The following is a 23,529-nucleotide window of genomic DNA, read 5'->3' as shown; positions in this document are numbered from 1 at the left end:
AGCTCTGTCTCATTAGTCAGTGTTTAGGGAACCAGGCTGCAATTGTTCTGAAGTCTGGCATTGCAGAAAGAGCCTTGATAATGAGGTCTACAGGAGACGATTCCTCCTGACAGCCCCACAATGACCTAGAAATCCTACTTAATTCCCTGTCAGGGAAAAGTGCTGAGTAACAGCGAGGTGCAGAGGCACTGGGGGCTGATCCGAGAGGGAGCTGCAGCCTCTGCTCACTCTCAGGGCTGTCCAGGGTGGCAGAGCCAGCCCTGCCCAGCTGCAGCAGCTCCCCAGAGAGAGCCTGAGGGGCAGAGACGTGGGGCTTGCTGTGGGAAGGTTTGTAGCTCATCTGTGAGAGACCTGGCACCACGCAGAGAGCTGGGAGCAGAAGTCCCTGGTAACACAACGGGAGAAGAAGTCTGGAAAATGAACAGCAGCACCTGGATCTGGGCTTCTCAGGGCACGAGGATCCTCCTCTGGATCGTGCCCGCCTGAAAGCTGTGCCAAAACCCTGCCAAGGAACCCCCTGGCTCAAACAGCTCCACTTTTACCTCTGCTCCTGGGTCTGGCACGGAGCCTGTGCAATGCCCTGCTGTGGAGCAGCCTCTGGGGCTGCACAGGTGCCACCCCCAGGCCATGGGGGCTGCACAGGTGCCATCCCCAGGCCATGGGGGCTGCACAGGTGCCATCCCCAGGCTGTGGGGGCTGCACAGGTGCCATCCCCAGGCCGTGGGGGCTGCACAGGTGCCATCCTCAGGCCGTGGGGGCTGCACAGGTGCCATCCCCAGGCCGTGGGGGCTGCACAGGTGCCATCCCCAGGCCGTGGGGGCTGCACAGGTGCCATCCCCAGGCCGTGGGACACACGGTGTGTGTGCCCTGGGGTGCTGGGGAGCCCCTGACACCTTCTGCCCCAGCTTTTCCCCCGTTCCCTCAGAGGAGCAGGCAGCAGGCTGGGGCAGGCTCGGCCCACAGACACCCCACTTTCAAGTGGTTTGTTCTCCACAAGCAGCGTGTGGACGTGGCCAGCAACCTCTGGGCTGGGTGGCCAAAGGCCAGCTGGGGCAGAAGGTGAGGCAGGAGGGATGCAGCAGGAATGTGGGCTGGATACAGCTGACCTTGAAGATCACCCCCAGCACAGACCCTCACGGGCACGTGCTTGCCACCTGTTTCGGGCAGCAGACGAGGGGCTGAGGCTGGAATCCTGGAGCTGAATGCAGAGTCTGTTCAGGAGGGGTCTGGAGCCTCCCACCCATGTGAGGCTAAGGGTGCCTGGCACAGGAATGCATCTCAGCCCATCATGTGCTGTTTAAAGCACAGCTCAAATGTGCAAAGGACTGCGGCAGATAAAAAAAAAAAAAAAAAAAAAAAGAAGAAAAAAAGAAAGAAAGAAACGTGCAAATGAAATCACCAGCCAAAACAGCGTCTAGAGACAGCCCCAGCCAAGTCCCTCGAATGTCAGCAGCAGAAGGAGGGCTCAGAAATGGAGAACCCGGCTCAGTCTGTGCCGGCTCTGCTGGCACACGCAGAGGAGCTGCCTCAGAGACATGAGGAAAAGACATATGCTGAGAAGGGAAGGCCCAGCTTTATTTTACCAGCCTCTGTTCCCACCCGAGATGTGCTTTAAAGACTGCCTTGCAAAGTAGGAATTAACTCCAAAAGTGCCTCTGCATCTTCCTTGCTGTCATCTCCTTATCAGTTATCTCCAGCCTGATCTGAGCCAGAAGATGAAAGGATCCTAACACCACTTATCTTCCCACTTAAGAACATGCTTAAAAGCTTGCTCTTAAAGAGCAGGACACTCAAGCCTGGGGAAGCAGCTGTAAATTCTGCAAATGGGCTTCCTTGCATTTCTTTGAAGGAGCTACTGCTTCTCAATGAGAGGCAGAGATACCAAGAGGAAACTCGGGAGGGAGGAAAGAGGGAAGCCTTTATAGCCAAGAGAGTCTTTGCCTCATGTCCAGGACATGGAGCTGAGTGACAGATGTGAGACTTATGGCATGTGTGCCTCAGAAGTGACCAAGGATGAGCCAGGAACCGAAAAGCTCTTGGGAAATACGGAAGCAGCCAGAATTATGCCATATTTGTCACTCCAAAACCACGCTCTCCTCGGGACTGCACAGTGTCACGGCCAGCAAAGGTTAGGGATGCCCTTACATGCTGCAGGCAGAGCTGCTGCATCCAACCCTGCTCCAGGACTAAACCTCGAGGCCAGGACCTTTCCCAGACAGCCTCGTGTCTCAATTCGACCCTCAGCTCCCCTCCTTGTACAGCTGCTTGTAACCACGGTGAACCCGGGCCCAGCTCGCTTTTGTCATTTAATAGCTGAGTCAAACTGTCAAAACAGCCAAACAGGATCTGTTCCAAATATTTGCAGAAAGAGGAGGATCAAGGAGCCTGCAGCAGAACATCAGGAGCCTGCCCAGGCGGGGAGAACAATCCCTATTGTGACCAGCAGCAGGATGCTGGTGGGCGATGATCACGCCTTGGGACGTGGGGAAAGAGTCCCCAAATCCTCCCGTGCTCAGGAACAAACTGGAATCTGGAGTCTCCTCTGCCCCCTGGCAAAGCCCCAGCCCTGCAGGATGCTCAGCCCTGATCACAGCTCAGCTGTTGGCCTGGAGAACCCGAGGAGCAGTTGGCAGTGGGAGAGGGGGGTACCGGAGTGCCCCGGGAGCTGCTGCCAGCCCCAGCACGGACTTCAAAGGGCTCATCTCGCCCTGCTGCGTGGGAGAGGACAGCTGTGTGTTGGCCAGGCCCACCAGAGCATTTCTGATGGCAGCAGAGAGGGGTTGGTACCTGGTGTAATCCCCTCCAGCACACACGAGGCAGCTCCAGCAGGCAGAGCTCCGCGCTGCCCTGAGATTTATGGAATGCTGAAAACTGGCCAAAATGAAGGGAAAACACCTGCTCCAGAAGGGTGTTTACCAACTCAAACAGCCAGTTCTGCTTGAGGGAGAGCCCACGAGGCTCAGTAGGCGATTACAAGGCACTCTGCCAGTTCAAAGGCAACTCCCTCAGCTCTGAAGGAGATAAGGCATCACCTCCCCCAGAAATCAGAGCAGCCCCATCCACATCCACCACATGCAACCTCAGCAGAGCAGCTAAAAGCAAAGAGGGAGGGAAAGCAGCACGTCCTGTGCCTCAGGAGCCTCAAGATCAACAAGGAGATCCATGGTGGGTGAAGCCAACCTGTTCCACAGCTCATGTCTCCAATCCCAACAGCAAAGCATGGAGCAATCACACTATCAGGGTCTGCTTTAGTCCCACTTGGCTGGGACCTGAACACCTCAACAAGCCCTTCTTCCAAGGGCTCCCACAGGCTGGGGAAGCCAGGGCTAGAGCAGAGGTCCAGAGCACAGAGCTGGGACTTCCCTTTCCAAGATGCCCAGGACCTCCCTAGCACAGAGCGGATGTTTTCCAGGCTCTAAAAATAACCAGCTCCAAACAATGTGGTGGGCATAAAGCAATATTTACCTTCAAGCTTTTGCTGAAGATCAATACAGAAGAAAAAGATTAAAGCAAAGATTTAAGTGTGCGTTATAAATAGCTGTTGGTAAGTTCCCTTTGAGGGGATAAAAGCTATTTTACAGAAGCAGCAAGAACTGCAGGACTCTGCAACACCTTCCCTGCCGTGTGAGCTGCCGGAAATCATTCAGGAGAGTGTCAGCAGCCAGAGCCTCAGGAGGAAGTCCATTAGCAGGCAGCAATCTCCTTAATGGACCCTGGGGTACACGGGAAAAGCTGCTGTGGACACAGGGGCGCTTTCCAGCTCCACGATTCACACAGCCAGTTATCATCCCATACTCCCAGGAACGCTCCTCATCTTTATGGCAGCCTGATAGCCCCATCAATTAATCTTTTGGGGAGCTTCCAGTGAGCGAGGACACAAATTGGGACTGTGAGTTTTTGCTTTTCTTTTCTCTTTTTTTTTTTTTTCTGTCAGCCCCCAGCAAACAGCTGTGAACAGAAGCTGTTCTGTAACACAGGTAACAGCAGCAACATCCATCAAACCTCTGTTTTCCAAGGATAACATCCTGGCAAAACAAAAAATGTTGTCTCCATGGGTGATTTTGGGTCTGAAAGATCTTGTACATTTACACACAGACAAAATCATTAAGTTCTCTGCTGTGCTGCCACCTCCACTCGAGGTCTGAGAGAACACGCAGCCACCCCAGAGGGATGAAAAGTGGCAGGAACCTTTCTACTGGGAATAAAAAGCAGGACTGCTGTGCAGAGCTCTGTTTCTCGGTTATAAAGGGAAGCCTGGCTCTCAAAAGAGCTCTCCTCCTCGACCTTGCTTGCCAGCCTTATTCTGTGTCCGCTAATGAAACACAACTCCTGACTTCCTTTGGATACCTGGGATTTTCATGGGCTCCTTCAGCCACCACTGAAGCACCTTGTGGTTGTACATCTTGAGATATACTGGGCAAGAGTGATAAAAATGGCAATTTAATTAGATGTCTCAAGGGGAGAGAGCAGGGAAGTCAGGTGCTTTCAACAGACCTGAAATTTTAGAAGTATTTTACTCCCACCCTTCAAAACAGAGACCAGAAATGTCCCGATTTACATCCTCTCTGTCAAATACTGGCCACTTATATAAGAAATTGCCCAAAGTTTATTAAGGCAGGGATTTTCAGAGGAGGTCATGGGCATTACAACCCAGCCTAGTAATAGGAACAAATCCCTTTAGATTTCAGTGGATTTCTCCAGATCAGCAGAAAATCTTACCTAGGCCACCGAAATATATTTTTAATAGCGTGATTAAAAATCTTGAAATAGTGCTGAACATTGGCCACTGCTGCCTTTTAGTCACGTGCCAAAGACAGAGTAAGTCCCTGGCATGCTGCAGTTTTAAAGCTCAGCATCTTCAAATGAGCCAGCTGTGTCCAAACGAATTAAGAAGGACTTTAAAAACCCCACTGATCCCACATTTGAGTTGTAATAATCAGGTACATTGGAGGCAGTAGGTTCGAGCGTGTTCTGGCTTTAACTCTGAAATCCCTGGGATTTATGACTTGAAAAAAAATAAAAGAAAACCTTAAGCATTATCTGAACACAATTTAATTTCATCTACTTCATCTATTGGTGCTCTGAAAAACCTTCATTTCCCCTTGTAACTGAGTCTTAAGCCCTGTGCTCCAGCCCACGAGGGGCACCACTACCCAATACCTGGGATTACTTCTACTGACAAGCAATTCTGGCATGACAGAACAATTCCCACTAATTTTTCCAGCTTATCTGAAGGACCTGTGGGCTTTCAGGTTACAACATGTATGTGGCTTAGTTTCTCTTTGATTAGCCAATGCCAGCCCAGAGCTGACTGGACTCTCATCTGACAGATCTCAGCATTTTACAGGTGAGTTCATGGGAATCTGACCCAAGTGCACTCTCAGAAGGTGGAGAAATTTCCAAAGTATTTGTTGTTTTGGGGTGTTTTTATTGTTTGTTGGTTTGGTTGTTTTTTTTTTGTTTGTTGTTGTTTTGTTTTGTTTGGTTTGGGTTGTTTTGTTTTGTTTTTTTGTCAACTCCCATTTATAAATTTTGATCCTGCCTCTGCTGCTCTTTTCTCTGCCTGTTTTCTGGTTTGGAATATGCACCTAAAGCAATTTCCTCCAATCCCCAACACAGCAGAGAAGCACCTTTGACAAGGCACTGAGGAACTGCAGAGGAACTCCCTCTCCAAGCCCCATTTTTTGTGTATTTTCTGAGACCTTTGAAGGCCTGGCTGAGGATGTTGCTCTGAAGAACAGGACTCCAGCTCCGTTTGCAGCTGTCTTGGTGCTGCCCTCCCTGTGCTGGACAGCTGAAGTCCTGCCCTGGAGTCACACAAAGCTTCCTTAGAGTGACAGCAAGGCCATCAAAGGGACAGCAGGACCTCAGCTGGCTGTCCCTGAGCAGGAAACCTCTTTAAAATACACCTCCCTCAAGGTTTATCCCTCAAAGAAGCTGCCTGAGCTCTGAAATGAGTTGATTATCCCTGAGACCAGCGTTCTGGTGGGACTCCCTGAACTCCTCTCTGTCCTGTTCCCCACAGATTTATTTTGGTAAGCCTCCACAAAAAAAAGAACTGAATCTCTCCAAACAACACCTCTCCCCTCAGGTTATTCCTGTTGCTGCTCTCAAGGGGTCACAAGCAAGCAAAGACCTGAGCTTTCCAGCCAAAAAAAAGTCCAGTTTTGATGTTATTATTTATTCTTCTGAAAGTGAAACCTGTGATTTCCAGCAGGGAGTTGGAGAGCTGCGACCCAGCAGGTATTTCCTCTGCCCCAAGCCCAGCTCTTGCCAGAACTGCACCCAAACAGCAATCCAGGCCCTTTGGGGGAAATTTCAGGCCGCATCCAGAACATTCATTAGTGCAATTAAAGCCATTAGCTGGTTCTGAGGCCACGTCCTGACTCAGCCAGGGCCTGGGGTTTGTTGCACACGCCCTGAACTCCTCCACTGCACAGAAGTGATGTTTAGTGTTTAGGTTTTGATCCTGCCTGGTAAGAACACGATACTCCCTGAGGGTTCTGAGGGAAGCCAACCAGCCCTTATCAATCAGGAGAAGACGCTGCAGCTCAAATTCCCGTCGATAGAGAAGCCAGATTGAGAATGTAATTATCCTAATTAATTTTATATCTGGAACTCATCTCCTTTCACACAAACAGCAGTTTCCAAGCAGGCCACCAGCTTTTTTTTTTTGCACAGAGCAGTGGTTTTATCTTCTTGAGGGGCACGTTGGCAACACAAGCTCCTGTTGTGCAGATGAGGACTCTTGAGGACTCAGGATCCTGTTGGCCTGTGGAAATCTTTGCCTTCGCTAACTCCCTCCCACCACTTCTGGCCGGGAGTTCACGAACCTTCTCCGGATCATCAGGGCTTGATGCAATCAAGTGTGAAGCATTAGCTCTAAATATACAACTGGGAGGCCGGTTCTGCTTCAACACACAAACACTCATGGCAGAGGATGAGCAAGCAGCCAGCCCAATTTGCAAGAGAAACTTAACAAATAATCCAAGCAAGCTGCAAGGAAAGCAGGAGGGAGTGGGGGTTGATCATTGCTTTGCCCTTTGGAGATGGCTAAAGTTAGGGGCAAACTGGCAGGAGGCCACCCACAGCTTTTGTCCTTGTTTGTGGAGCTAAAGGCAGAGGCTCATTCCGCCTTATTTACTTGTTTAGGTGATTTTTTGGCAGCTCCAAGCGTGTCCCTGGTGCAAATCCTCCGTGTGTGGACAGATAATTGAAAAACAACTGCAGCAGGCCAAGAGACCCAGAATTCAACTTGTACAAGGAAAATAAACACTGAAAGAACCCAAGCTCACAAAGCAGAGCAACATCTCAGTCCACAGACTAAAGCAAACACATTTTACTCTTTGAATCTCCTCGTGTTTCAGCAACCAAGAAATTCTCGGAAGAATTCAGGGAAAGAGGGAATGTGCTGCTGTCACGTTCTTTGTCAACAGCTGTAAAGGAGATGTGCATCCAACCAATCTTTGGTGGCGATGCCAGACCCCACTTGCCCAAAAAGGAACACCAAGCCCTTCCTAGGAATTTTTTGAAGATGTTATTAAGCGTCTGATTTTGTCAGGGCTCTCAAAGCTGTTTGTCCTGGTTTTTTACTGCCTGTTGAAAAGAAAGCGATACTGCAAATACTTCCCATCAGAAAATACCAACAAGCAACTTATCACCACTGCAAGAGAGCTAACAACATTTCCACTGAGTGGTTTTTGGCACTGACAGCTGACTCAGAACAGTTGTTGGTGGCTGGGACAGATGGACTTCATATATTAAAAAAAAAAAAAAAAAAAAAAAAAGGAAATGAGAACTTCTACTCCACAGATTTTAAAAAGCCTTTTGCGAAATCCAACCTATTACCAAGCCTTCAGAATTAAATCAAAAGGAGATTTGAATATAATGAGCTTTAAAACTGAAATGTGCCTGGGACTTGCCCGTATCTCCCCATCAAGGACTACAAGATATCAGCATGTTCTATTTTCATCAGGAAATACTTGAGAGTTTTGGGAGGGTCTCCACAGCTCTGCCCTCAGCCCAGCACGTGAAATCCTCTAAAATCCAAATATTTGTTTCCACGGGGAAGCTGGCAAGGAGAGCCCTGGAGGCAGAACTGATGTCAGTCGTAAGCCCCACTCCCCATCAGTGCTGCCGAGAGCTTCCACTGCTTTAATTATGACCATGGCATTTCCCTGATGTGCAGAATCTTTAGAGGCTTTCAGTGCCCAGAGCTGGGAATGCACTGAATGCTCCATGCTTCACTGGCTCCTGTTCCATGGCAATGTTTTAAGGCCAGGATCAAGAACAGGGGTTGTTCTAGCAGTAACACACAGGAGGAGACAACCCCAGCTCGCAGCACTTGGGAGTCAAAGCAGCACCTCAGAGTCTAGAACAGGTCAGATTTGGGGTCTCAGCATCCTGTGGGCTTTGTCTCTTTCTTTTCATGCCTTTTTTTTTCCCCTCCCTCAAGTAATCAGTTGGCACAAACACATCCCTCCAGTCACACTCCCATCCCACTATCCAGCAGCAGCCCTGCAGGCTTCAGTTCATGTCTAATTTTATGTACTGCTGACAGCATATCCCTATTTTAGTGGGGTGCCCCCAGAACCTCAAGTCAGGCACGGTGGAAGAAACCCTTTTTCATCTCAACCTCACTCTGCCCAATCTTTTGGGCTTATGACCCCAAATTTAAACTTCAGTGGAAATCAACACAGGATGAGGCACTTTGACTTTGAATTTAATGGAAAGCAAAGCCTGGTACCACTGGGTTCACTCACCAGGTAGATGTTCTCGGGCAGAGGTGTGAAACCAGTGAGGTTTGACTGCTTTAACAACTATTGTCTGTCTGAAGAAATGCAGAAATATCTGGAGTCCATCCTTCCTATCTTTTAGGCCAGATTCAACAGGACACTTGGGCTCTGCTCACGTAGCACAGGAAGGAAATGGGGCACCTTTCTATCCTGCAGCCCCACTGAGAGGGAAAGTGGTGTTAAGTCTGTGGTTTTCCCCATTCAAAGGGAGCAGCTGAATCCAGAGTTAGCACTGGGCAGACCGTGTGATGCTCCAGGATCAGGCACTCCTGATTTCTCCACTGAAGCTGTTTCTGCTCCAAACCACAGCAAAGCAAGTGAACAGCAGAGCGTGGAGCGTGTGACAACCCTCTGCTTGTTGGGGATGGGTGTCAGAGTCATCTTCGCACCCCTCCGCTGACTGATGGGGTAAATAGTGCCCAAATCTCACTTTATTTGAGACCCAAAGCGACTCTGCAAGTTCTCGGGAGTCGCTGGAGGATTGTTTTTTGTCCTTAAATAAACTGTTTGAAATATTTCCATTCACTTCAGCCTTTGAGTTGACCCAAAACAGTGACTGGTGAGTGTGTACACACTCAGCCCAGTGTATTTCAGTACTCAGCTGTAGGCTGGCTGTCAGCTAACCCCACTCCACCCCATCTTCTCCTCCTGCCATCTGGGCAGAGGGGGGGAGGACAACGCGAGCCCACCGGCTGCTGTCCCCCTCCTCATCCCCCCAGCTATTAATAGCCAGACAACAAATGAGCCCAAATTCATTCCTGAGCGGAATTGGCAAATGTTTTTGCAATTAAAACTGCAAACATTCATGCGGGGCCCCCCGAACAATAGGCGCCTGTGCGTGGTCCTGAATAGGCACTAGTGTCCGCCCTGCCTGCCTGCCGAGCCTGCACATTCCTGGCACCCTCAGCCCTGGACCCGCTCCTTGCTGAGCTGGGTTTTGGGATGTTTCCTCCTGTTCCGTGCATGTGTGCGTGTCCCACACTCCCCGCAGCATCCGGCGGGTCCTTGCTGCCGGCCGGCCCCGGCCTGGCCCCGTGTGCTGTGCTGTCCCCATCCCGGCGGCTCCCGCGCTGTCCCCGCATCCCCCGCGCCCGGGGCAGCGCATCCCTCCCTCCCCTCCCTTCCCCGGGGCCAGGGTCGCGACAGCGCATCCCTGCCGGGACAGGGGCAGGGGCAGGGGCAGGGGCAGGGGCAGGGGCAGGGGCAGGGGCAGGGGCAGGGGCAGGGGCAGGGGCAGGGGCAGGGGCAGCGCATCCCTGCCCTTCCCCGGGATCGCGATGGGGACATCTCCCCCTTTTCCTGGGACGCCAGCCGGGGCAGCGCATCCCTCCTCCATCTCTCACTCCAGGATGGGGACGGGAGCAGCGCATCCCTCCTCCCTCCCTGCCCCAGGATCCCGACCGGCCAGCGCATCTCTCCCTTTCCCTGGGATCGCAACCGGGGCAGAGCATCCCTCCTCCCTCCCTGAGTCCAAGATCAGGACGGGAGCAGCGCATCCCTCCTCCCTCCCCGAGTCCTGGATCAGGACGGGAGCAGCGCATCCCTCTTCCCTCCCTCAGTCCAGGATCAGGACGGGAGCAGCGCATCCCTCCTCCCTCCCTGAGTCCGGGATCGGGACGGGAGCAGTGCATCCCTCCTCCCTCCCTGAGTCCGGGATCGGGACGGGAGCAGCGCATCCTTCCTCCCTCCCCGAGTCCGTGATCGGGACGGGAGCAGCGCATCCCTCCTCCCGCGCTGACTCCGGGCTCGCTCGGGGGCAGCGCACCGCGGTCCCCGGGTGCTGGGGCCGGCGGCGGGCGCTGCGGGGCGGTGCGGGCGCTGCCGGCCGGTACTCACCGAGCAGGGGCAGGAGCAGGAGCCGGAGCAGCTCCGGCCGCCGCAGCGCCATGATGGGGTGTGCGGAGCCGAGCCGAGCCTGCGCACTGCCCGGGCGGCGCCGGCCCGGGGGCGGGGGTGCCGCCGAGCCCGGTCCCGGCTCCGCGGGGGCACCGGCCGGGGGCGGGCCCGGCACGGCACGGGAGGGGAGGGGGCACGCAGCGAGCCCCCGGGCAGGGCGAGCCCCCGGCCCGCAGCGTGGGACAGGGGATGGTCCCGGCATTGGGACCCCCGAGAATGGGGAGAGGGGATGGTCCCGGCATTGGGACCCCCGTGAATGGGGAGAGGGGATGGTCCCGGCATTGGGACCCCCGTGAATGGGGAGAGGGGATGGTCCGGGCATTGGGACCCCCGTGAATGGGGAGAGGGGATGGTCCCGGCATTGGGACCCCCGTGAATGGGGAGAGGGGATGGTCCCGGCATTGGGACCCCCGTGAATGGGGAGAGGGGATGTTCATGGCACTGGGATGTCCGCACGGTGAGAAGAGGGGCCATTCCTTCCCGTGGGACTCCCGGCGGATCGGGAGAGATGGAGATCCCAGCAGTGAGACCCCCAGCGAGTGGGGAGAGGGTCGGTCCCGCTGGTGGAACCCCCAGCCGGAGGGGAGAAAGAGTGATCCCTCTCTTGGGACCCCCGTGGGTGGGAAGAAAGGGAGATCCTAGCAGTGGGACCCCGAGAGGGATGATCCCACCCGTGGTGCAGAGAGGGGCCGGTCACAACCACTGACTGAGCTCTGTGGAGAGAAGGAAACTCACCCCGAGTAAGGCTCTGAGACGACTTTAATGTTTTTGAACCAGGATATTAGCGACATTTTGGTTATGAAACCCATCCAAGTTTTGGTCCAAAGTAGGTGTTTCCCCTTTGTATTTAATAAGAACCCCTAAAAAGATATTTCTCTGAGAATTTGCTCTAAAAAGCCAGCTCTCATTGGTCTGTGAATTTCACTATAAACTTTCAACAACTTAAAGTAAGCAAGAAACAAACAAGCAGCTGTGCGGAGAATGCTGCTCTTGAGGAACTTCCTGAGTCATAAAATCACAGACTGGTTTGGGTTGGGAGGGACCTTAAAGATCATTTAGTTCCAATCCCCATGGGCAGGGACACCTTCCCCCAGCCCTCGTGCTGAACCAAATCCTTTCTGACACAGCCAAATGTTTGATTTAGTGATTTTTGCCCTGAAAAATGCCTTTGCACAGAGAGCATCCCGAGCTGCTGTGTGGTCCTTGAAAGTTCCCCAGGACCTTTTTCTTTGATTAACAGAAAGCAACAAAAATTATCAGCGTGGGACAGTGGCCCCAGACAGAGCGAGTTCTGTGTTAATGCTGGCTCTTGCGTCACTGCCAGCAGAGTCTGATGAGGATGTAATTAAGAAGCTGTTGAAGATCAAGCAGCTGGAATGAAAGCCAGAGCTCTCCTCTGCTCTGTAAACCAGCTCAGCAGAGCTGGCAGAAGTTAAGGGATGTAAAAATGTATTTAACCTGATAACGTAGCAGATCTAACTCGAGATGCTAATGAGTAGATTTACAGGGCTGATCTGAGCCTGGTGAAGTTAATACAGGGAGTCTCATCAATTCTAATGGCCAGATGGGACATTTCCCTGAGGATGAAGGGGAAGGAATCGCCTAATAAGGCTGTAGGGCTTAAAACCTGACTGGCAATCTTTGGGCTGGGTCCCTGTCGAGTAAGGAATCATTTTAGCACAGTCCGTTTGGGCTGCTCTGACAGCAGAAGTAAAATGTGATGACAGCGAATATAATCAGCGATAAAGTGCAATCACTGAAGTGTCAGGATCCTCTTTAGCTTCCAGCAGAAGCTTGATCAGGGCAGAGAGGAGATGAGACAGAAGAGACAAAGAAGGATGGGAGGTCTCTAGCTGGACTGCAGAAAAAAAAAGAAAAATATTTCTGTTTGGATGGTGCTTGGAGAAACTTGGTCTGGTGGAAGGGGTCCCTGCCTGGGCAGGGGGTGGAACAGGATGACTTTTGAGGCCCCTTCCAGCCCAAACCATTCTGTGCTGCTCTGACTGGGGATGAGCCGTGCTGGGACAGCCACAGTAGGACTGTGCTGAGGTGTGTTGGCTCCTCCAGGCCATCTGGACCACTCGAGGGGGAGCTGGATCTGCTCTGAGGAGCTCTCCCAAGCCTTGATTTCCCTCTCCTGGCTGCTGTAGCTCAGCCTAGAGAGTGTGGTTGTGAATAATCAGTGCAGGCAGAGGCCAGGTTTGGAGTCAACTGGCAGAGCAGATATCACCTTCATGGATAACACCAGGGTGAGAAACCTTGGGCATCATCTCAGATATCCGTCCTGCACTGGAGGGATGTGCCAATTGCTTGTCTCAGGCTGATAGAACCGGTGCCAGCTCTTCTCTTTGTGCTGCTTCCGTGGTTTCATTGCAGCCAGGTCCTGCCTTTCCAGCTGCCATCGCCTCTGAGGAGCCCTTTGAAACGTGAAACTCAACAAGATCAAGGAGTCACAGTAAATATACAGGAATTGCAGTGCCCATCAACCTGGGATGGCGAAGCACTGCTGTGTAAAACATTGATTTTCACACACAGATGGAGCTCCCTTTCCCTTATTTAATGTTAAAACAAGGAACTAGAATAAAATTCGTGCTGAGGGCAGCCCTGTGTGGCACAGGGATGTATTCAGGATTGAGGAGGGACCTCTTCCTGGGATTTCCTAGTTCTCTGAAGGGCCTTCCAATCCGTGCTCCAAACAAGAAGAGGAATTTGCAGGATGATAGGAAGGGAGCACAGGCCCTCCCAGGGAGCCTTCCCGAGCTCCAGGACAGCCTCTGTGGGGAGTGATGGAGAACAAAACATGGAATTAGGCAGTGGAGCCTCACTCCTGGCACTTGTAAGAACAGAAGGAGGGTGACCAAGGACTAAACTGGGAGAAAAGAAACCCTTAGGGATTTCTGAAGGTTGTATGGAGCGTGTTGTACATCAGGTGTTTGGGATCTGAAGGCGACTCAGAGAAAAGGGATCCTTTTGATGCTTGCAGTGCCTGGAGGCCAAAACTGAGTTTCAAGCCCTGCTGGGAAGAAGCTGCTCAAACCTGTAATAACAGGCTGTGCCTGTCACGATGGCTTTTCAATAGCAGTCCACATGGCAGGCAGGAAGGAATGTGATTATCTGAGGCACTGGGCTCCCAGGACTCTGCCAGAGAGCTGTGCCATACCTTGCCTGCAGAGGAGCCGCCTGTCTGAGCCCTCAGGGCTGTCCATCTGGACCCTTCCCAGCCTGCAGCTTCGCTCCAGACCTCTTTAACTTCGATGCTGTGATTGTGGCAGGCCGCTGCTGGCCTGGGAAGAGGGAGGTCCTGGCAGACAGCTCCACCAGAGAAGGGGTTTGGCTGCTCTCAGGGCTGGGAGCAGGTTGTGCTGTCCAGGTGGGAGCAGCAGCACTGGGGGGAATCTGTTCTGTTAAAGAAAAAACTTTACACAAACAAGGAGGGTTCTGGACCACTGCATTTGAGGGAAAATACCAGCAGATGTGATTTTGTTGGATGATCTGAAGTGTCTTTAGAGCCACCATTGCATGTGACAGATGGAAGGTCACAGGTGATGTGTGTAACTGGTGATGGAATGGCCACTAGAGAGGAAAAGTCTCCCTGGAGCTGCACTGGGCTGAGCAGGAGCTGGATCCCACCCTTGGCTGAACAGGCCTGGTTCCCCTTGCTGGGACAGGACCTCTCAGTCTGAATGGGTAGGATGCTTGGAAGCAAAGTCCTGCCTTGTCCTGGAGGGTTTCTAGGGTCAGTTTAGGCTCTGCAGGTATGTGTTTGTGCACATCACTCCTGCTCTCGGGAGCCATTTACCCCAGATCATTCTCAGCAGCTCTGGGAACAGATGCAGGTGTCTGGCCTGTGTCCATCCCTCTTTCACACCACTGCTGCTGCTCGGGCAGCTTTTTACGGACAGCCTCGTGCTGCAGTGCATCTCACTCCTAGCTGAAGACAGCATCTCTTTTTTTGTCTGCTGGAGTCTAGACAAGCTGTTGATTCCCTGGTGTCACAGACCATGACCCCACTCCTACACCAGTCCCATCATTTCCCCCTAGTTCATTGCTCAGGCATATGCTCATCTATTTTGAATCATTTGTATGTGTGAGGCTGAGTGGCTCCTAATCTCGTCTCCCTCCCGGGGCGTCAGTCACACTGGCATGTGCCTTTTCCCTGTCTGCCTCCCTCTCTTTATGGACTATGGGTATTTTTAACTCTACCCTCTAATTAGAGGCAGTATTCTCGGGATATTTTGTGCACAAGGGCTCTCACGTCTGTGGTCAGCAGGGCAGGCAGCGAGCACTGGGGACTGGCCGTGCTTGGGAGCTTTCCTGCTGAATAAACACGGGCTGGCAGCAGAGTTTGGGACGTGGGGAACGCCTGCATTCCTCGGGGGCTGCCTGCAGCAGCGTGCTGGGGTGACAGCCACACAGAGGAGCCAGTAACCCCCTGAGACAGGGCCACAGCTGCCTCCTCATCCTGCAGCACAGCGCAGTGCCTGCTCACAGCTCCCTGCAGCTGCCTCCAAGCTGCACGCTCATTTCTCCTCACCTGGAGCAGCCACATCCCTGGGGGCATCCCCGAGCTCAGCTCCCTTACCCTGTGCTGGTCCAGGCGCGGAGAAGACAGCGATACTAATTAGAGGTGGCCTTGACCCAGGTGTCCCCAAGCAGGACCTTGTCTCCTTGTCCTTCCAGCACCAAGCAGCACCTCCTGCCTGGCTGCAGCTCTGGAGCCCCAGCCTGCTGCAAGCTGCAGTGCCCCAGTGCAGGGATGCGAGGCAGCCGTGGCGTGTGTCTGGTGTGAGCAGGGCTTTCCTCTCCCTGCCGAGCAAACAGCAGCATCTGGCTGGCCCAGGGCAGCCCCCGGGCAGGCTGTGGCTGCTGCACATCTCCTGTTCACAGCCAAGTCCTCACTGCCCTGCACAGCCCCCAGCACACGCGGGCCAGCTGGTCACTGCACATCACACTGGCTGCCCTTGCCAGGGCGAGCCGGGCTGGCAGCAGCTCGGGAGAGGCAGGGTGGGTGCTCGGGCTGCTGACCCAGCTCAGGTCTCGGCACTGCTGACACATCCCTGGGAACAGCAGCTCTGCTTCCCAGGCTGGGGCTGCGTGGAGAAGGTGGATGCAACTCCCCTTCCTCTGCCGGGGCGTGGGAGCGGGGCTGGGCTGTCAGTGGGAAGGGGAGGTTTCCTCTCTCTCCTGACCCCATGCAGACTCTGGTGCACAGGCACGATAATAACTGTTAGAGATAAGGCTCTGTCGAGTTTATCTCTGTTCTTGAAAGACAATGAGGAACACAGAGGGAAAAATACTTGCTTCAAGAGAGTGAGGATGTTCTGCAAAGCTCAGGGCTTCCGCAGTCCTGATCTCAGGCTGCTCATGCCCTGGGGCAGAAGGAGCTGCTCTGCTTCCTCAGCATCATTGCAGGAGGGCCGTGGAGTCTTCAAATCCATCCTGTGCAGGTGAGAGCAGCCTCCTTTGGCAGTGTCCCTCACTGCCTCCCTGCAAACCCATCTCCCTGTGATCCCCTGTGCTCCTTCCCTTCCTGAACCACTGTTTTCTCTGGCTCCGAGGGCTCCTGCTGCTGTGCTGGAGCAGCCTTGTCTGTGAGCTGGATTTTCCAAGCCCTCCAAGGTTGTTTTGACATGCCTGACTAACAGTCCAGTGTCAGCCAAGGGTCTCCCACCACCCAAGCAGCACCTTGCTCGCCAACCAACACACGCCCTGGGGCAGGCAGCTGGACATGCAAACACTCCCCACACAGGCACACACCTCTTGCACTGCTTTATTGTTTATTAAGTGCCTTGGGTTTCACCATCCCAGCTTGTCTCCATGTGAATCCTTGGCTAAAGCTGGTTTTCATGGCTCTTGATGGAAACCAGTGGGGTTCTGCATTGGCAATGTGCTCAAGTGCAGCAGTTGCTAGGAAAGGAGCCAAGGATTTAATTCTTGTTGGTCTCGAGAACCTGTTGGTGCTTATTTCCCTGTCCCATCTACCTGATGGCTTATCCAGGTGACGGCATCCCACACCTTTGGGTCTGAAGCAGGCACAGAGGAGGGCTTGTCTCATGAAGAGAGCTGCTCAGGGTCCCTTGGAGGAACAGGGATTCTTGATCTGGGGCCTGGCTGCTTTGGAACTTTGGGTTTCTGGAGGGCTGTGAGGCCGGGGGAGAATTGCTTTGTGTCACTGAGTGCCATCCTTGGTCCCCTCCCTGGGCAGCCTGGTGGAAGCAGTGTCCTGCTGCCTTGCAGTGGAGTGCAGTGCTCTGGAGGAGGAGCAGGGCCTTAATCTCTGCCAGTCGAGTGGTGCTTGCAAAGACGATTAGACATATGCCAGCTAATTCATAGTAAACAGGATGGAGGGAGAATTTGCCACTTATAAATGGCAGCTGAGCAAGCCCATCATTGCTGTCACTCCCGGGTAATACATGCTGACATAAGCCCAGTTTAGCTGCAAGTTTATCATTGCTAATCCTGCTGGTCCATGCCTCTCTGTTCCATCCTCCTGGCATCTTTCTTCCCCTTTCTGTGTTTTGTCTCTTTTTCCCTCGTTCCTGATATTCCATCTTGGGGGAAGAAAAATTCCTCTTCCCAATACATTTGTCTGGCAAGGAATGTTTTCCTTTCTCCTGAAAGTGTCCCTGTGCAGATTGCAGCTATGGGGAGATCTTGTCACCCCAAGGTTTTGGATAGACTTCCCAACCCCACTCTCACCACCTTCATTTGCCTCTCTGCCCCCCTTGGTGATACTCCATGTGATGAGGCATTGCCCAGGTCCCTTCCAGGTGTGCTTGTCCCCAATGTCATCGATGCTCCTGCATCACGCACATGTGGGGCTGGGGCTCAGACAAGGGGCTCAGACCCCCCATGGGTTCTGCCCAGTGCTGGATCCCACCCAGCCTGGAGTTTATCTGATACTTTTCCCCAAACAGCCACTCCCGTGGGCTCTGTGTGAGCAGCACCACAGGAAATTTTATCTTGGAACCAAACATCTTGGAACAATCCTGCTGTTTGGAGAGCCACATGGCCAAGGCAAACACCATCCTCTGCTGCTGGGGTGGGGTTGGAGCCCTCGAGGAGGTGGAGGGGAAGGTGAATGTCCATGTGGGACAGCAGTGGCCACAAAGCCAGGCTGTGGGAATACAAAGCTGGATGGCACCAGCCAGACCAGTGCTCAGTGTTATTTCTGCCCCACTAAAGGACTCTGGGCTCAATCCAGAGTGTGGCAAGTCCAGCTGGGATGCAAATCCTGCTCCCTCCGTACCTGTGTGGGAGCTACAGGACAGCACTGGGAGCCAGACCAGTGACATTTTTCCTGGAAGTCCTGTTGGCTTTCCTTCCCTGTGATGATAGGAGTGTCCAGGCTGGCCTTGCTTGACCGAGCCACCCACGCAGAGTATGTGGCTTGTTTTGTGGTGCTCCCAGTGATGTCTCAGAAACGCTGCCCTGCTATGCTCCTTCCTTCAGCTAAACTCCCTCCCCCTTGGTGAATCCTGTGTCCTGCCTGGCCTCCATCCCTTGGAAAGGAGGTCAGAGACAGGAATCACCCTGGGCCAGGGTGACGGGAGGTGCCTGCAGGTGGTTTGGGGCAAGCGAGGGCAGAGCATCCTTCCCTGGGGAAGAGCCCTCCCTGGGAGGGTTGAGGGTGCAAAGCTGTGGCGCACCTCTGGGATGAATTTCTCCAGCCCAGGAGTTCCCCCTTGTGGCAGGAGGCTCGGGCTGGTGCGGGGATCTGCCGGAGAAGGCTCTGGATGTGTTGGTACCTTCCAGAGGATGATGTCTGCGGGTGTGCGGTTATCACCCGCCCGGCTGCAGAGAACCGGCGCTGGGTTTGCCGTTCCTGTGGCCACAGGGGTGCCTGGATGGACTCAGCAGAGCTCCGGACTCTGCATCTCCCGCTGTGTGTCCCTGAGCTCCCAGGGGGTGTTGCTCCAGGAATGGCAGCGCTCGGTGCCTCCGCTCCCCGTCCATGCGGGCAGGAGCAGCCCCGGAGCGCTGTGTCGGCGCAGGGATGCCGCGGGCTGGCAGCGATGGAGAGCTCATGGGGATAACCCTGAGCGCACAGAGCCGTGTGACACAGCCAGGACCCGAGTCCTGGCCCCTCTGTACCCATCTCCGAGCTGGGGCACAGCCTGGGCTTCCCTCTCACACGGGGAGACGCTTCGCAGCTGCCTGCTGCAGCAGTCGGGTTGGAAGAGGAGGCCTCCACGGGCTCCCCTGCTCCAGATCAGGCTCTGAGCAGCCTCTGGGAGCCCCGTGCCCGCCCGGGGAGCCGAGGGGAGCCGGTTCCCGTGATGAATCAGCACCTCTCTGGATGGATCAGCATCTCTGGATGCTGAGCCGGGCTCCTCACGGCGCGGAGGCGACAGCGCCCGGGCGGCATCGATGTTTATTAATGACTGTATTGGGGATGCTGTTTAGTCACTGCTCCCACGGAGCCCGAGAGGAGCCGCAGGGGGAGAAGCGGCTCCTCTGTCCTCAGGGAACGTCTGAGACAGCCAGGCACCCGCAGCATTTAGCGGATGTCACCGCTCCGGCTGGCACACGGCTCTCTGCCACCCCTCCCTGCACAGCTCTGGCCGGACCCGGGGAAACTGAGGCACGGCTGGAGAGGGGTGACAGCAGGACACAGCCCGGCCGTGCTGATCTCCTGATGGGCAGCGGGCTCGTGCCTGCATCTGGCACATCCAGGGGGATTTGTCCGTGTGACAGGGCTGCAGATTTAACTGGCGACAACGTGAGCAAAGCCATTAGAGGATGAAGGGGGATGGTCCTTAAAATGCTGGGCAGCGTGGGGTGTGCTCTGGGTGCACAGTGGGGACATTTTGGCACAGGGAGGAACCAGCTTAAGGGCTGGTGCCGTTATTAAACTCTGTGACGGGCGTTTTCCCACTCTGCCATCTGCAGAGCCATGAAACTTGCATGAGATTTGAGATGAAAAGTCTATTTCTTTGAATGAAGTTTTAATAAGATCAAATTGGAAAAAGAAAATAGTGCCTCTTCCCCCTCTCCTCCTGCCCCCCTTCCCTGATTGCTGTTGGGTTTAGTCTGGTGGAGGCAAAAAACCCCTTGTGATTTGGCAGGAGCCTGGACTGGGAGCTGGGTGTTCAGGGGGTCTCTGCAGGGGATGGGGTTGAATTTGAGGGCTGTAAAAGCTGTGGGGTTGCACATGGGGACTGTCCTGGTGCTTGAGGTGGTGGGGGGTTCACAGCCCATATCAGGGGCGCACACTGACAGTGGCTGCAAGGATTAAATGACCTTTAAAGGTCCCTTCCAACCCAAAAAGTGGGGGCCAGCCCCTCCTGACTGATGTGCCAGATCCCCCAGGATGCTGGGAAGGGCTCAGGCGTGAACCCCTTCATTAACTCTCTCTTTGAAATATCATTTGAATGGGCTTAAGCTGAGTCTCTGCTGGGTGGAGATGGGCTGGGGGCAGGGAGATGCTGTCGGGGGGGCGTTCTCAGCTCGGGGAAGCACGGAGGGCTGTTGGTAGCCTGGGGGCCCAGGGATGCTGTCGGTGTGGGATGTAGCCGGTGAGGGATGCAGCTGATGGGAACGCTGCTGGTGTGGGATGCTGCCGAGAAGGAAAGCTGCCGATTTGGGGTGCTGCTGCTGTGGGATGCAGCCGGTGAGGGGTGCAGCCGGTGAGGGATGCAGCCGGTGAGGGATGCAGCCGGTGAGGGGTGCAGCCGGTGAGGGGTGCAGCCGGTGAGGGATGCAGCCGGTGAGGGGTGCAGCCGGTGAGGGGTGCAGCCGGTGAGGGGTGCAGCCGGTGAGGGATGCAGCCGGTGAGGGATGCAGCTGATGGGAGCTGCTATCCCTGCCCGTCTCCGGGCGGGGCGGGGCCGCCAGGGGGAGCCTGCAGCCGCGACGGGAGCTTCATCCCCTGCTGATCAACATCATCACCATCACCATCACCATCACCATCACCGGGGCCGTAAGCGCCGCCGGGCTCCCGCGGGATGCTCGTCCCGGAGCTGCGGCTCAGCCTCGGCGTCCTCAGCACGGTGCGAGTCCCACCCTGCCCCAGCCCCCCGAGTGCCCGGGGCCCCAGGGCATCTCCAACGGCATCTCCAATGGCATTTCCAATGGCACTTCCAATGGCATCTCCAATGGCATTTCCAATGGCATCTCCAATGGCATTTCCTGGCACGTGTGGCCCCGAGGGATGCAGCGGGCAGCTTCAGCCAAGTCGGATGGCGAGGGAAGCTTCGTGGCACGGTTTGTTCACCGAGAAGCCCAGCTGGCATCTCCTCCTTGCCTGGGAATGGCTCACAGCACACGGCTGTGCCCAGGGCGCTGCCAGCGCCGGGACGGCGGAACTCCCGGAGCTGGAGCCCTCTGCTCCTGCGATCAGCAATTCCCAGCACCGGCAGGTGGGGCAGGCTCCAGGAACAGGGTGGGCAATGCCTGTCTGCAAGGGGAAACTGAGGCACAGCCCAGCAGCCGTGCTGGGGATGGAGAGAAGAGCAGGTTGCAGGCCAGCGTGGCTCACCTGGAGGTGCCAGCGCCAGGAGCTGTGCCCAGGTGTGCTGTTAGCCCTGAGCTGGGCTCAGCCCCGTGCCAGCCAGGCAGGACAGGAGGCTCTGGTGTTTTGCAGCAGCCCCCAGGCACAAAGGCCCCTTCTCCTGCAGATCCTCGTGGCCACATGTGCCAGGAGCCAGCGTGTCCCTCTGGCACACAGGCTGTGACACGCCACTGCCCTGCTGCAGCCTCACCAGCGCTCAACAAACCATCTCTCTGCTCTTCCTGCTTCTGCCAGCTTCTGTTCCAATGCCAGAGGGCTGGCACTGCCCCAGCTGGGAGAGGAGCACGCAGGTACCTCCAGCTTCACCTCTTGCAGCAGCTGGGAAGGCAGAGGGAGAGGTGAGGAGGTACCTGGAGCTCAGGGGGTGTGTTAACATGAGTGGCATTCCTGGAAAAGCAGGCACAGATTTAATTCACTTGGCAGCGTGGGCTGGATCCTGCTGCTGGATCCTCCACCATGGATCCTGAGTGCCTGAAGTGTCCGTGGAGGTGGTGCTGCATCCAGTGCCAGCTATTTTGGGCAGGTGTCAGTGCCCTGCTCCTCATCCCCCCCCCACTCCACATGCCCTGCCTGCTCCGTGGCATCATCCCTAAGCAGTGGGTGGCTGGGGACTGGTGCAGTCCCCAGGAGCAGGCTGAGGGTGCCAAGCAGTGGGGTGAAAGGCTGGGAGGGACTGGGAGGTAGCCCAGGACTAGCCGTAGGACAGAGCAGGGTGAATGACCAGTCAGTGGCTGTGTGTCCTTGTCCAGGCACGGCTGGCCCTGCCTGTCCCTGCCCACCGGGGTGGCCCCGCTGGGTTCCCCCTCTCCATATGGCTGTGGATGTCTGGAGATGCGTTTGACACCCTTGGATGGGTAATAAATAGAATCAGGCCCGCTGCCTTTTGTTTTGATTGATTCCATTTGCTCTGCATAAGCAGCTCGTTCCCCTTGCCAAGGCTCAGCTCCCAGGGAAGGAAGATGCTGAGAGATGGAGGGGCCAGTCTGGCTCTGCTGGGAAGGTCCCCGAGGCTGAACTCCCACAGCGGGACACTGAGGCACCCAGCAGTGCCACGTCTGCCTCTGCAACAGGTTTTGCTTAAGAAGGGAAACTGAGGCTGGGAAAGGTGATGTGCTGTGCCCTGGGGACACACAGCAAGGCAGGGACACCTCTCAGGTCCAGAAGCTCCTTCTCTGCTGCTGGGTGGGGATGAAGCCACCCAGGCTGGCAAGCAAAGGGTGATCCAGTGACATCGGCCACCCCATGGGTGACTCTGCCACCAGCACGAAGGGAAAATGACTTTTTAAATGAGCTTGGGATGAAAATGAGCACAGGAGCCAGGACTCCTGGCTTCCGTCGCCGGCTTGGTTGGGAATGGGAGCCTCAGGCGAGTCTGGTGCCTCCCTGCCTCAGTTTCCCAAAGCAAGAGAGGCTGTTTATCCCCAGGGACCTGGGGAACCGGCACATTTGGGAGCAGGAGGGATGAAAGGTTAGAATCTCAGCGCTGCTGATCCATGGGCTCCCTGTGGGGCAGCACAACAGCGGGAGTCTGAGCGCTGGGCGAGGGTGGGGGGCTGGAGGGACCCCAGAGCCATCATCCTGGTGGTTCCCCATGTGTGGCCCCACTTCTCTCTCATCTATTTGCCTGGGGACCCCCGCTCTCGGTAGAAGGAGGGATGGGGTTAAAACGATGGCCCCACCCCGGTGCTGCCGTGCCCCCCGGCTGAGTCAGAGGGCCGGGGGTGCGCGTTCCTGCACCGCAGCTGAGGTGCCACGTCAGGGGGAGCGGGTGTAGGCCCGAAGGACACAGCTGCCTCCTCTCCGCGTCCTCTCACCGCTCCTCTCCTCCTTCTGATCTGCCTCATTATCTCCTGAGTCATCATCGCTCCCACCTCCGCTGCAGCCACCGCCGCCCGCAGCCGGCACCGCGCGGGGCTGGGGCTGCCGGAGAGGAGAGGGAAGCTGCGGGCTCCTGAGTGTGACCTCTCGGTCCCCAAAGGGGTCCCGGTAATTGGGGACGGGGAGAACCTCCCCTGCACATCCTGTTGGGCGCTCAGATGCGCACAGGGGAGTGCGGGGCTCCTGCCAGGCACGGGGAGATCCCTGGGCACGGTGCAGTTCAGGATCCCTTGTCTTGCAGCGATGCTTTTGGGCTCCGGTGTGCCAGGCAAGGCTGCAAGCTGCTTCCCAAGCCCTGCACGTACCAGGAGCCAGGAATAGAGCTGGTCTGCTCGCTGCTGCCCAAATAGGTCCCGATCCAGCTGCTGGCATGGCTGAGCACACGCTGGCGTGTTGCAGATCCCGGGTTTGGCATGAGCAGGCTGTGGTGGATCCAGGACACGGCTT

General features: G+C 55.3%; 2 protein-coding genes across 2 annotated transcripts in view; both read right to left on the bottom strand.

The window, feature by feature from the left end:
- JAM3 (junctional adhesion molecule 3) overlaps window positions 1-10,741 on the bottom strand; it is a 31,365-nt gene extending 20,624 nt beyond the window's left edge. The window contains exon 1 of the mRNA XM_058857250.1: window positions 10,632-10,741. Coding sequence (XP_058713233.1) covers window positions 10,632-10,683 — 52 coding nt within the window. The 5' untranslated portion in view covers window positions 10,684-10,741. The remainder of the gene's footprint in view (window positions 1-10,631) is intronic.
- Window positions 1-23,529, bottom strand: part of ACAD8 (acyl-CoA dehydrogenase family member 8) — a 134,408-nt gene that overhangs the window by 75,352 nt on the left and 35,527 nt on the right. The gene's annotated exons all lie outside the window — the stretch shown is intronic.

Source organism: Poecile atricapillus, chromosome 25, assembly GCF_030490865.1.
Source record: "Poecile atricapillus isolate bPoeAtr1 chromosome 25, bPoeAtr1.hap1, whole genome shotgun sequence".
Lineage (NCBI taxonomy): Eukaryota > Metazoa > Chordata > Aves > Passeriformes > Paridae > Poecile > Poecile atricapillus.
This window is presented reverse-complemented; position numbering and strand designations above follow the sequence as displayed.